The 13,273-nt window shown below is 38.8% G+C and overlaps 1 protein-coding gene across 2 annotated transcripts in view; it reads left to right on the top strand.

Annotated features, from left to right (window-relative positions):
* The window catches only part of EXOC6B (exocyst complex component 6B), a 607,614-nt gene that overhangs the window by 451,683 nt on the left and 142,658 nt on the right, over positions 1–13,273 (top strand). For both annotated transcript variants that reach the window (XM_085018912.1, XM_085018911.1), the window contains exon 20: positions 5,807–5,880. In XM_085018912.1, coding sequence (XP_084875038.1) covers positions 5,807–5,880 — 74 coding nt within the window. The remainder of the gene's footprint in view (positions 1–5,806; positions 5,881–13,273) is intronic.

Genomic DNA, 13,273 nt, shown 5'->3' on the forward strand with positions numbered 1-13,273 from the left:
GAGGCCTTGAACTCTGTAAAACTAGAGTACTTTTCTTTTGGCTGTGAGGCAGTTATTTTGGCTCCTCAAAGCCTCTTCTACCTCTGACTCTCCCATTTCATTCTAATCAGGATCCTGTGTTCTTTATAAAATGTATATTTTGTTTTTCTCAACCAAATGTGAATGTAACAAATAGTTTTTATTTAAACATTTTTCTCTCTCCCCTCTAAGTAACAGCTAATTTTAAGATCAGCCTTCAAGAAGTCTAAAAAGCATATTGAAATTAGTGGAATCCTCCATTTTTCTACTTTGGTAATTTCATTTTGTTATAATATGAAGATTATTAGAAATGTAAGCCTATGAGATATTTTTGAGAAACTAATGTTGCTTTGAAAATGATTGCCACACTTCATAGATTTAAGGGCATATGAGAATGTGAAGGATTGTTGGATATTTGTTAAGTAAAGTAAGGGTTTTTTCAGTGATTTTCTTTCCCAGTTTGTACCTTCACTTAACAATATGCCTTGTACACCTCCTTTTCGTTGTTTTTTAATAATGATTTTTATTTTTTCCATTATAGCTGATTTACAGTGTTCTGTCAATTTTCTGCTGCATAGCAGGGTGACCCAATCACACATACATGTATACATTCTTTTTTCTCACATTATCATGCTCCATCACAAGTGACCAGACAAAACTGTAACTGCAATGTATACATCTAAGGATAACCTGACCCCCTTGCTGTACAGTGGGAAAATAAAAAAAAAAGAAAAAAAAGAAAAAAAAGAAAAGCACTTAAAACATACTAAAAAAAAAAAAAAACAAGTGACCAGACATAGTTCCCAGTGCTTTCCATTCCAAAGGCTATAGTTGAAAGATTATTATTTTTTTTTTAGGACCGCACCCGTGGCATATGGAGGTTCCCAGGCTAGGGGTCCAATTAGAGCCACAGCTGCTGGCCTGCACCACAGCAACATCAGACCCGAGCTGCATCTGCCACCTACACCACAGCTCACAGCAATGCCAGATCCTTAACCCACTGAACAAGGCTGGGGTCAAACCCGAAATCTTTCCATTGCACCATGATGGGCGCTCCCATTAAAACCTTTCCGTTGCACCACGATGGGAGCTCCCATTAAAAGATTTTGCACATTTGCAAATTAGATCTTAGAGTCAGGCCCTGATGCCAGCTTCACCTCTTGAGAGTCCATACTGTGATTGGACAAAGGCAGGGAAGAGCTGCTGGGGAGAGCTGAGCTCTCTGAAGGACGGCTTGATGCTGGTCAAGGGCTCTGCTATGCTGAACAAGTTTTCCAAGAGGAAACTTTCTTGCCAGCCTCATCGGAACCTTGCCTCACTCCCCAAGTAACACAAGATAGTCGAAGGTAGGTTTTGGTTCTGTGTTAAGTGGAACAAGCACCTTGATATTCTTGTGAGGCAGGGCGTCACTCTGCCAAACTCCTTTGGAAACTCTGGCACCGGCTTAAGCCTCTGAGAGACTGAAAATCTCCTACGGATCTTGGAATCCAGAGACCTGGAAAGGGACTTTTCATTGTTATCTCATATGTCCATTCATTCCACTTGGCCACTAGTGCATGTATGTCCTCCTTTTTATGATGTCAAAGGAGAGAAGGCAATTTTTTATTCATGATTCTGAAGAAAAGCTTCTTATGTGTACATGCAATCAATTTGCATGTGTATCAGCCTATTACGGCAGACTGGAGGCTTCTTGTCCCCCTCCCATGGGTAGTTTTCTTCCTCTCTGTCAAGCAGCCTCTGAGAATATAGGCGTGCAGATCAATCCCAGTTGCCTGTAATGCTAAATTTTGAACAACTTGTATCTCTTGTCACTACTGAAAATACCACTAAAAATTTTTGAGGTGTGTAAGTAGGTTCTTCTATTTCCTTTTTTCTGATTATGAAAGTGATCTGTACTCATTTTAAAAGTTTATAAATTATAGAGAAGAGCAAAATATTTTGTAGTCTTTAACAACTCCAGTTAACATTATGAAATAAATGAGTGCTTACTGTCATGTTTTCTATACATATTTTATATAGTTGAAGTCAGACTAAATACAAATTGTATTTTTTTTTAAATATTCACTTTCTTATGCTGTTGACAGTTTTCTTATATGTAAAAAATTGACTCTATGAGAACAGGCATATCTTTAAGGATATGTCACAAAATTTTAGAAGATCTATTTAATGCATTTATTCATTTTCTGAAGAAATACCAGTGAAAATTACTGTCCTGTAGCTAATATATTAGCAATTAGTATATTAAGCACTAAGCACTTAAAATATTTGCTTATAAATAAATTTGCAACTCACTAACTCATCACTGAATGGTAGCTGAATTTTTTCTGATGTTTTGTCCTGGATATAGAACAGTGTTCCTTAAGCTTTGTTTGGTCACCAACCCTCTAAGAATTCAATGAAAGCTATGAAACAACCTTCTTCACAGAGAAATACATATTCTCACAAAAAACCATGACTAATCACACAATCATTACTAACTGTAATGATAATTAATTATGATATGCCAGGCACTCTGCCAACTATTTTATGTATGTTATTTCATTTAATCCTCATAGCAACACTAAAAAATATATGGGGAGTTCCTGTCGTTGCTCAGTTAACCAACCCAACTAGTATCCATGATGTTGCGGGTTCGATCCCTGGCCTTGCTCAGTGGGTTAAGGATTTGGCGTTGCCATGAGCTGTGGTGTAGTTACAGATGCGGCTCGGATCTGGTGTTGCTGTGGCTGTGGTGTAGACGTGGCTCAGATCCTGTGGTGTAGTCTGGCAGCTACAGCTCCGATCCGACCCCTAGCCTGGGAACCTCCTTATGCCGCAGGTATGGCCCTAAAAAAAAACAAAAGACAAAAGACAAAAACAAAAACAAAAACAAACAAACAAAAAAAAGGAATATAGTTATCCTCAGTATAAAGGCATTGAAGCTTTAAGGAGATTAAGTAGTTTGCACATGCCTGTAGAGCTAGTAACTGGAGCTCAAAACTCTGATTTTTATGATCCCAAGGCTCATCTCCTTGATCATTGTGCTCATACATTCCTAAAGCTTAATTACTGATACTCCTGTTAAGGACACCTTACCACTGGACTCCAAAGATTTTCATTGGCAGTAAAGAGTATGTGTAATTAATGAATCTTGTTATTTCTATAAATTTATATATAAGCACTTGTTGGACATATACTCTTTTGTTATCCCTCAGGACTTTGCTGTGTACATGAGAAGACAAGAGTTACATACATAAAACAATATGGAAAAATATATGAAATTAGGTATATATTAATTAGATGTTTCTGTAAGTTATAGAGAGAAGTTAATCTAGTTACCTTGTCACCCCTGATATAATTGTCATTCTTCGATCCCCTGATTTATAAAAGGAAAAACAAATCTAAAAGGCTGCCCTGTCCTTTGGGAACCTGGAAGAGTCAGTGTGTCATAAAATGAGGTCTGAAAGTAAGACTGACTACATATGTATCACGTCGAGATTCCTGAGTGGTTTCATCAGCATCATGTCAGCCCCAGGGAGCGTGCCCAGTAAGGAAATTCGAGGATGTGTAGCCAGCTCTCAAGCATTCAAACTGTGTATCATAGAGCAACTCTGTTGAGCTGAACATGTCTAGGGCAGCGGAACACCTTGATAGTTGCTGTGTCTTGACTCACGTAGGGTTTCTACTGACACAGGGGGCTTCGGTACTTCCAGTGATGCAGCATATCCTTATGTCATACACGAGCAATAGTGATAATCTACCAATCTTGCATGAAATGAGCAGACATAGGAAGCTTTCTTAAGCTAACTGACAGTCAAGGCTGTCAAAAACAGTGGCTGTGGCTACAATTTCAAAGAACTGCATTCTACGGGAGCATAGAATGGGAAAGTTGTACATCTGATTGAACAGCTGCTGTATGCAAGATTATTGCAGATAATGGCTATTGTAAGATATGAAGGATGGATTATGTTGAGCTTCTGTTAACATGGCCTTCCTCATGTGTTTGTACAGTTTTAGAATTTTACTCTTTTAAAACTTTAATCATTTGGGCTATTTATATGGTAGAATTAATTTATAAATTGCATATAAATTTTCTTTCTAAAGCAAATAGAAACTTAGTGTGCTAATCATTCTGTATAGTTTATCTCCTGTTTATTAGTTATCTTTATCTCTAAACTAAGAATATTTTATATTATAGTTATATATAACACATTTGTGCTACATAATTCGTTTTAGAAACTGTTTTAAATTTCATTTCACACAGTGTTTTTCTATTTCCTGGAACTTAACTTGTTTACATTCTTTTTTAAAGTCGGGCAGGGATTTTATGAAAACCAATTAGACATTTCCTAGATGGAAAATATTTTTAAAGAACAGAAATTACCATCATTGTTCTGAAATCATCATTTAAATGTATCCAGCTACTAGTTATTTGAAGTAATTTTCCAGACTTATATGCACATAAATATCTTGATGGATTTTATTTAATTTCAAAAGAAAACTATGATACTAATTTTCTGTAATTTCTTAAATTCATTCCTGGAGAAAAATATAAGTGAAAGGAAAACATTCTTTCCATATTTGATTCGAGCAGATACTGGCGTTGTTTTTGAAGTGAATAGGAGTTGACGTTAAATGCCTGTCACACTTTGGCTTCACAGAGAAAATTCAAGGCATAGTAACTTTTGAATTTTCTGTGTGTGTGTGTGTGTGTGTGTGTGTGTGTGTGTGCGCGCGCGCACGCGTGCGCACGCAGATGTGTGTATATTGTATGTATGTAGGGGCTTCAACGAGACCTTTTTATTTCATAAGAAGCAGGGCTTAGGAACAATAAAACTTGACATTCTTCACTATTTCTAGTATCTGTCCCTATAGTCCTGTGCAGTTGTCTTCTTGTAATGATGTAGAGGCCAGAGTCATAAACTGAGCATGTACCCAAGGCGCTACTGTAAATTGCAAATAGCATTCATTTGATTTCTTTGACCTAAGACTAAATGGGGATAGAGGGAAGATAAAAAAGAATTTTTGAGAGGGGAGTAGAAGTAGAAGTCAAGAACAAAGAGCACACTTCGGATGTTTAGGATGTTTGGATGTTTAGGATGGACATGACAAATGCTTCCTAAGTTTTTGCCGTGAGATTTATTTAGATGGGTCGTTTCATATCTGCAAACATTCCTTCACTCAAGAGCCAAGCATTGGATCCTGGATTGGGGCGGCCTCTGCGGCTGGTGTGTGTGTGTGTGTGTGTGTGTGTGTGTGTGTGTGTGTGTGTGTGTGTGTTGGCAATAATGCACTCATGAGATAATACAAATAATCAGTGAGGGAATAATTAATGATGTGGCAGGGAATATTTTTGATAAATGCTTGGGGAATGAGGTGACAGGCGTGAAATTAGAAAATTCCTTCAGCAATCTAAAATATAAATAGCTTCGGAACTGAAAAGAGTCTCACAGCTGAAGATTTTATTGTGTTGAGAGGAAAAACTTTTTTCTCTCCCCCACTCCCTCCTCCTTTGCAAGTTGTTTGTCCATTCACAAAACAAATACTCTGAAGCCCAGCGCGGCTCATGGGAATAAATTTCAGGTCGAATTAGTACAGTTTCCTTGCTGTCAGGATGCTGGAATTAATGGTGTTTTGATGACACAAATTTTGAAGGGCAAACAAAGAAGCTGAAGGGAGAGAGACATGACTCCTTAGAAGCTTGGTCCTCCTCTCCCCCAGCCTCTCTTGTCTTCCCTGTCATCCGTCTGCCAATCTCCCTGTCCATGGTTAGTTAAAGGCGCTTTTTATCCTCTTTTCTTTCCCACAGAGTTTGCCAGATCCGGCCCGGTGCCTGGGTTCCAGGAGGACACGCTGCAGTTGGCCTTCATCGACTTGAGACAAGTAAGTCTTTGTGTTTTTGTTTTTTGTTTTTCTTTTAAGATGTGTGACTGAAGACCATCAGGTCTTAAGGAAAAGGGGAGGGGAGGGGGATTGGCATTGGCGATTCAAACTGGAGACCTAAGGGTTTTTCCCTGTGTTTGAGGCCACCTCTTTTATTTAGCTATCTGGGATCCTTAGCTATGGTGGAGTTAAAGGTTTTGTGGGCAGAAGGGAAGGCAGGAGGTGGGAGGAGGGACCCAGAATGTAGAGGGACTCAAGTGACCCTCAAGTGATGTGACCCATTGTGCTATAGTTGGCTTTCGCAGACACAGCAAAAAGATAACTCGGCAAACCAATGCTAAGCAGGTGCATTGATGCAGAGACTGCCTGCCTGGTAAACTTTTGTTAGCAGATAATGGGGGCAGTAGGATTTAAGAAAAATGAAACATTTTACAGTCTGGATTGTTGGTTTGATTTGGTGACTTTTTCCTGTTGCTTTAAGTCTTCCCATCCCCTCCTTTGTAGAATGAGGTCAGCCATGAGTAACTAAGTGGTCACTTTAGATGACTAGCAAAGGCCCTGACCAGTCGTGCTAACTGAACAGGCGACCCTATTAAAGTCATGTGATGAAAGGTAGTATTAGATCAACCTGAGTTCTGCAAGCCCATCAGATAGAAAGAGTTGTTCTATAGGGCTGTTGATTGCAATTTGAAAAGGGTGGGTTGGTAGGCCTTGGTGGATTGGGTATAGAAGAGCAGTATGGGGGGGCTGAAAGAGGGAGAGAGTTAACTGGGCTCTGTCATCTCTTCACTCTGAAGATGGATGGGGTTGGATAGAAAGTGTGAATGAAGTAAGAATCAATGACTGATGTTCTCTCCTATTAAAACAATCTTTTTTTTTTTTTGTCTGTTTTTAAAAGGGGGCTGGCTTTGTTTCTGCTGCCATAATGATGCAGTGCCTCTTGTTTTCAGAGCTGACAAAGTTTGCATTCTGAAAACTTTTAGATGCCCAGGGTATTTCTTAAAGCTGTAGGACCCCTTGTATTGGTAGTCTCCTTACCACTGTGACTCGATTCATGCTAGAACAGCTTTTAACCCATAATGGATGGCCTGAGCTACCCCTGAATCCTTGTGGATGGGTGGTGTAATCTGTCATCTGATGACAATTCTGGAAAGCCCTGTTAAGCAGAAAACAGAAAATTGTGTCTCTATAGATCCGCCAAAGTTTGAGGATTCAGACCGTGTCCTGGAAACGTGTGTCAACTTAATATTTAGGGGTTGAGGTGGGGGGTTCTCTTACACATAAAGGCTTTCCCAGCATGGTCCCAAATGGAGCTGAGTATGTCCTTCCACACGTAAGGCCTTCTACCTGTGGATTCAGCAACTCAACTGTGACTTTTAGGTTTTAGCCCCTTGGCTAATGTAAGGCTGAGAGATTGGGATTTTGCTTAGGGTTTTATGGAGTGGTATCTGTCGGACTTTACCCTGGCTGTTTCTTCTCAGAGACTTCTGAGCCAATTGGCTTTTCTTGGAAAGCAGAAATTGAATTTCATTGGAGAAAAACATCCAAGGAAAAAATTTTCCCTTCTCACTCTTCATGAAAGGGAAATGTGGTCATTCTCTCAAGTTTGTGGTTTTGGTCCCTATGGAAAGCAACTGGTGTTCACAGAAAATGTTAACTAAGGGAATAAGTTAGAAAGCGCAGCCAAGATAAGGTGGATCTGAGCCGGGGATGAATGTTCAAGTACTTGTGAGCTCTCAGTGAGCACTGTTTTTTATGCTTAAGTTCCTATTTTCTGTTAGGTTTCTGTTCTCAGAGCTCCTTTTAGGAAGTGTTAGCACTGAAAATCAAAACTCCAAAATTTCACTGAATCATGAAAGAGTATGCTTCTTCCTAGTGAATCTATCACTTAATCTATCACTTCTCTTTATATCTGTCTCTCCTAAAGCAGCTTACCTTTTTCTTAGATGATGTGAAAAACGTCTCTCGCTCATGATTAGCAAGCCTCAGGTAGGTTGAATCAGTGCGAGAAAAATTATCTTTCCACATCCCATGCTGAAAATATTTCTCTCTCTGCTGTTCATCCTAGTCATTCTCAGAACTTAAAGTGAGCATCATTTTAAAGGGATCATATGATGAACTATATAAGAGATGTTCAAACTGTAAATAGAAAGCCTGGAACTATGTTTTCAAAGGAGATATCTTGACCCTAAATAAAACATGATTAGGTATTCTTGAATATGTGTCCTTTTGCCTATACTCTTTGGAATCCTTAAATAGAGTTATGAATGTGGATGGGGGGCAGGGCGCTGCTGGGTGCTGATCTTAAATGTCAAATAGTATAACTATATGATACTTGACTATAAATGATACTTTATACTTGAATCCCTATTCAGCACCCCCGACTGTGCTTGACCCTTCTCCTTGAAGTGAACTTGCTGTCCCAAAGCAGCAGGGTCCACTTTAGGACAATCTGATTATAATATAGGTATTTCTTAAGTTGGCTAAAATCTCTCTCACTTAACCCTGACCCTTTCACTCTTCATATTTTTATTAATGCATCAGTTTGTGGGACAGTTTTGCTATCCTGATTTACTGAGCTTCCTGTCTGCTAGTAATCGGATCTTTTTCATATATAGCATTGTTACCAATTCCTTATCTAGTCCGTATATGTGATTTTATAGACCAACATTGAAATCTCGCTCCCTTTAACCTCCTTTTTTTTAGACATGTTATTAACGACATAGATTTTTTTTAATCATTCTTATTTATTTAGCCTGTCTAAATCTTTTTAAGGTCCTGATTCAGTTATCCACCTTACTATCTCCTTAACCATTATGCCCTCTCGAGAAGTCAAAATAACCATATTATAGCCGAAGTTAAACAAAGAAGTTAAAGTTGAGGCAAGTTATAGGATTCATACAGGCACCCCAAACAAAAAGAGGATTTGTCCTCAGTTCAGTGCAGCAAGGATATTCATTTACTGTCGTTGAGTGTATTTTCCTCACTGGTTTATGAATATCTTTATTCTGATCATGCTTACATGTTCTTTTGCTTCAGAGTGTTTCAGACCCTATCAATTGAATGGTAATTTTTAAAATATTCAAAATGTGGAATATTTGATGAGATCATCTCTGTATAGACCATTATAGCCGTGTCATTTAAAAGCCATAGAATTTTATTAGGAAGCAAATTAGATGTGGCTAGCAAAACTATTCATCCTTTCTCAGCTGTCCTGTCTATTCCGATTTTTCTACTTCTTAAGGAAAAAAGTGAAATGGCATTTTGAATACACAGGCTTTCATGATATTTTACATTTCTATAGCACTTAAAGTGTATTTACATACATATCCCATTTGTCAGGTTTCTGGGTTTAGAAAACCAGCTGTTAATGTGAATTACTGCAAATCAAAATCTCTGTCTTTGCCAGCTTATAATTTCTGTATTTCCAAGCTCATAAAAGCAGAATTGCAGTACAATGCCCATTCATGTATCAAATATATATGTGCATATTTTTATCAAAATCCTAATTTCAGTTAATGCTAAATCTTGAGAAGGGAACTTAAGGCTCACTTATTAACTTTCTTGAAGTGCCATGTATATTCCAAGTACTAATAGTTACTGGCCTGTAATGGTTCATAATGAGAATAACAATATAAGGCCAGTATAACTCTCAGTAGTTATTTGATTCTTAAACAGTTACTGTGGTTTGTATTTCCTTTTGTTGTGAAACACTAATAATGCCGGTGAACAGCAGAATTTGAACTTCATTTGACATTCATTTCAGTTTATTAAACTCTGAGTGCCTACTATGAACAGAGTATAACTTAGGTGTTGTGAGAATACACAAATGAATATAATACAGATACTTGATTCTAATAGAAGGCACCCTGTGATTCTAATATAAAGCACACTGTGATTAAGATAATATAATATATATTATAATAATAATATATTATTAAGATAATATAAGGCACAGTGTGATTAAGAATTTTTTTGGAAGAATAAAACTATTGTGTATGTTTCAATTATTCAACAGCTTTTGCTACTTAAATCACCCCAAAACATATTGTCTTAAAACAAGTACCTTTTCTTTGGCTATACCTGGGCACATGGAAGTTCCCAGGCCAGGGACTGAATCTGAGCCGCAGCTGCAACATACGCCACGGCTGCAGCAACACCAGATCCTTAACCCACTGTGTTCTCTGAGGAATTCCAAGAACCATTTATTTAGCTCAAGTTTCTACAGATTGGTTAGCTTCAGCTGGGCTCACTCATACTTTGAGATCAACTGCTAGACTGGTTAGGGACCGCCTGATCTAGGGTGCCTTAGCTAAGCTGACTCTTCTCTGCTTCTTGTGATCTCTCATGTACCAGCAGCCCAGGCCAGGCTTATTCATATGGCATCTTGGCAGGGTTCCAGGAGAGCAAGAGGAAATGTGAAAACCTCTTGAGGACTACACTTGAAGCTAGCAAGCCCTCACTTCTTCCACATTCTGTTGGCTAGAGCTAGTCACAGGATCAGCCCAAATTCAAGGAATGGGGAAATAGACTCCAGCTTAGGAGTTCCCGTCGTGGTGCAGTGGTTAACGAATCCGACTAGGAACCATGAGGTTGAGGGTTCTATCCCTGGCCTTGCTCAGTGGGTTAACGATCCGGCGTTGCCGTGAGCTGTGGTGTAGGTTGCAGATACGTCTCAGATCCTGAGTTGCTGTGGCTCTGGTGTAGGCTGGCGGCTACAACTCTGATTGGACTCCTAGCCTGGGAACCTCCATATGCTGCGGGAGCGGCCCAAGAAATGGCAAAAAGACAAAAAAAAATTTTTTTAAAATAGACTCCAGCTTACCCTCTAGTTGGAGTCTATAAGACATATAAATGATGCGAAATAAATAGTGCAAATCAGGACCAGGATTTAATCTCTAAGTGCAGCAAAAAGCCATGAAGTACAGAGGCCTTTGTAGGGCTGAATAGTTATAAATTACTTCATGGAAAAGGTGGATTGTTAAACTGAGAGAAAGTTAGGTGTTGATGAGAAAATAGCTGGAATTAATTTTGTTTGTAAAAATGTGTGTGTGTGTGTGTGTGTGTGTGTGTGTGTGTGTGTGTGTGTGTGTGTGTGTTGATTTAACCAGGATCTAGACTATCTTTCCTCCCTTAAGGATTAGGCTAATCTCTTTAAATAGCCGTTTCTTAATTTCTCTTCTTTATTCCTTACTTTTACTTTTCAGCTTCTTCATAGACCTCTTTTTTCATATTCTGTATCTCCTCATCAAATGCTGCCTAATACAGGCTACCCTGAAACATCTCACTTTTCTGTTATTCTGTCCATCGTGAAAGAATCTTAACTTCCCCAGATAATTATCACACTGTTTATTTAATTTATAGCTCTTTGCCTTCTGTGTCTGACCAACAGGAAAAGGCCTGACTATGTTCTTTAGTTATGTCACATTATTTTTTGTTCCTTGTCACCAGCTGTTATTTACTTCCAATATACATAAGTTTTTATAAAGCTGAATGAATTAGGTTGTGACATTGCATCAGATGTCCTGAATGGAGCTTGTTGGCAACAACTCTTATACTGCAAAGCCATCCCAAGATATCTACAGCTTTTTTTAGATTGAATTGGTAACATTCCCTCTAGGCCAGTTATTCCCCAATTTCTAAACCTTCAGTCTAAAGTAAACACGGTGCATTTCCATTGCAGGAACTTAACCCGTCTTGAAAATAGCTATAGCACCTAAGAGAAGTAATTATGTATTTCTTTGGAGATGTTGAATAAATTCTGATGTTATGCGTGGCAGAGGTACATAGGTAAAATCAGTGTTTTCAGCTAGTCAACATCAGGTAGGGAAACCTGAAAACAACTCCAGAAGATGGCTATGTGGAACCCCCCCCCCTTTTATTTCCCCTCCTATCTTGATCCTATTCAATAAAATTCTGATTTTCAAATGAAATTGTCTTCCCTTCTCTTTTGCCCTACCCCCCCAACCTGGTCTAATGAACAATATTCCCACTAAAAGAAACATGTCCCCTTTGCTTGACTTCTTTTGGCTCTTAGGGACAAAATCTTAACTTTGCTTAATAGTCACTTATGCTTTAGCCTCAGTAGAACACCCCTTTGTATCGTAAACTGATTCTGATACAGTACATATCAAACTAATATGTAGTCAATAGAATTTCTTTGATAATATTTCACCCTCACCAGTCTAAATGACCCCTAACTAGAACACAAGAGGCTGGAGTGGGGGCCAGGGCAGGCCCACATAAAAGGCCCCAGGAGGCAGCCTTCATCGCAACCCTTAAGCTGTATGAAAACAGAAGAAGGCCCTCTCCCACATGTACGTCTCAGTAGGTTGGGGTGGTAGCCTGCACTTGATTACTAAGCAATCAACAAGTCATGTGAAGAAGAGAGGGATGAGTGTAGATAGTACGGAAAAGATTTTATAAAAAGGATATTCTTGGTGGAGGAAAATGGAGTGGTATATGAACCTGCTAGGAGTGAAATATATAGATCAGTAATTTTGTCAGTAGAAAGTCCTTAATTGAAATATTTTGTTGATCTTGAATAATGGTCTGTAAAACTAGGGGTCATCTGCACCAGAGTTAATAATGAAATAGTCTGATAGTCATGAAATTGGATGATACCATTACTTTGACTAATGTGGACGGTGGGGTCAGAAGGAATGGTTTAAGCCATAAAGCACGTTATCTTGGAAAAGACTATCTGTATAACCAATATGGTAACATTTATAGCATGTACATCTGGGTAAATGTCATTTCAGAAATGAAATGCAGAGTTATATCCCAAAGGCATTTGTTGACTTAGAAGAGCATGTAGTGATATATTAGAACACCTGCACAAATCTCTTTGCTGGTACAAAGCCACTGTCAGTTCCTGCAGACTATAATCCATGTCTTGACACAGGCACAGCAAACACTTGACTATGACTTTCTTTATCAGGGAGTATTTATTCATTCATTCATTCATTTTGTGCCATGCCTAGCACTGCTGTTGTATGTGCAGTGAATAAAAGATGGCCCCTGCTCTTGTGGAGCTTACACATTCTGGTGTAGTTTGCCCACACTGATAAAATGGGCCTTTTATTTTATTTTATTTTATTTTTTAGGACCTCACCCATGACATATGAAAGTTCCCAGGCTAGGGGTCAGATCAGAGATGTAGCTGCCAGCCTACTCCACAGCTCCTTAGCCCACTGAGCAAGGCCAGGGATCGAACCCGTATCCTCATGGATACTAGTTGGGTTCATTATCACAGAGCCACCATGGGAACTCCCTAAAATGGGCCTTTTTAACATTCTGCCTTTCCCAAAATCTCTCTTCATATGGCCCTGGCACTTTGAGGGAATGCCACTTTATCTAGATTTTTGATTTTTTTGTATTGATGCTATATTTG

Source organism: Sus scrofa, chromosome 3 (genome assembly GCF_054392235.1).
Source record: "Sus scrofa isolate SSC_HxYL_T2T_F1_AM1 chromosome 3, Sscrofa_HxYL_maternal_Yorkshire_Landrace_v2.0, whole genome shotgun sequence".
NCBI classification, from domain to species: Eukaryota; Metazoa; Chordata; class Mammalia; order Artiodactyla; family Suidae; genus Sus; species Sus scrofa.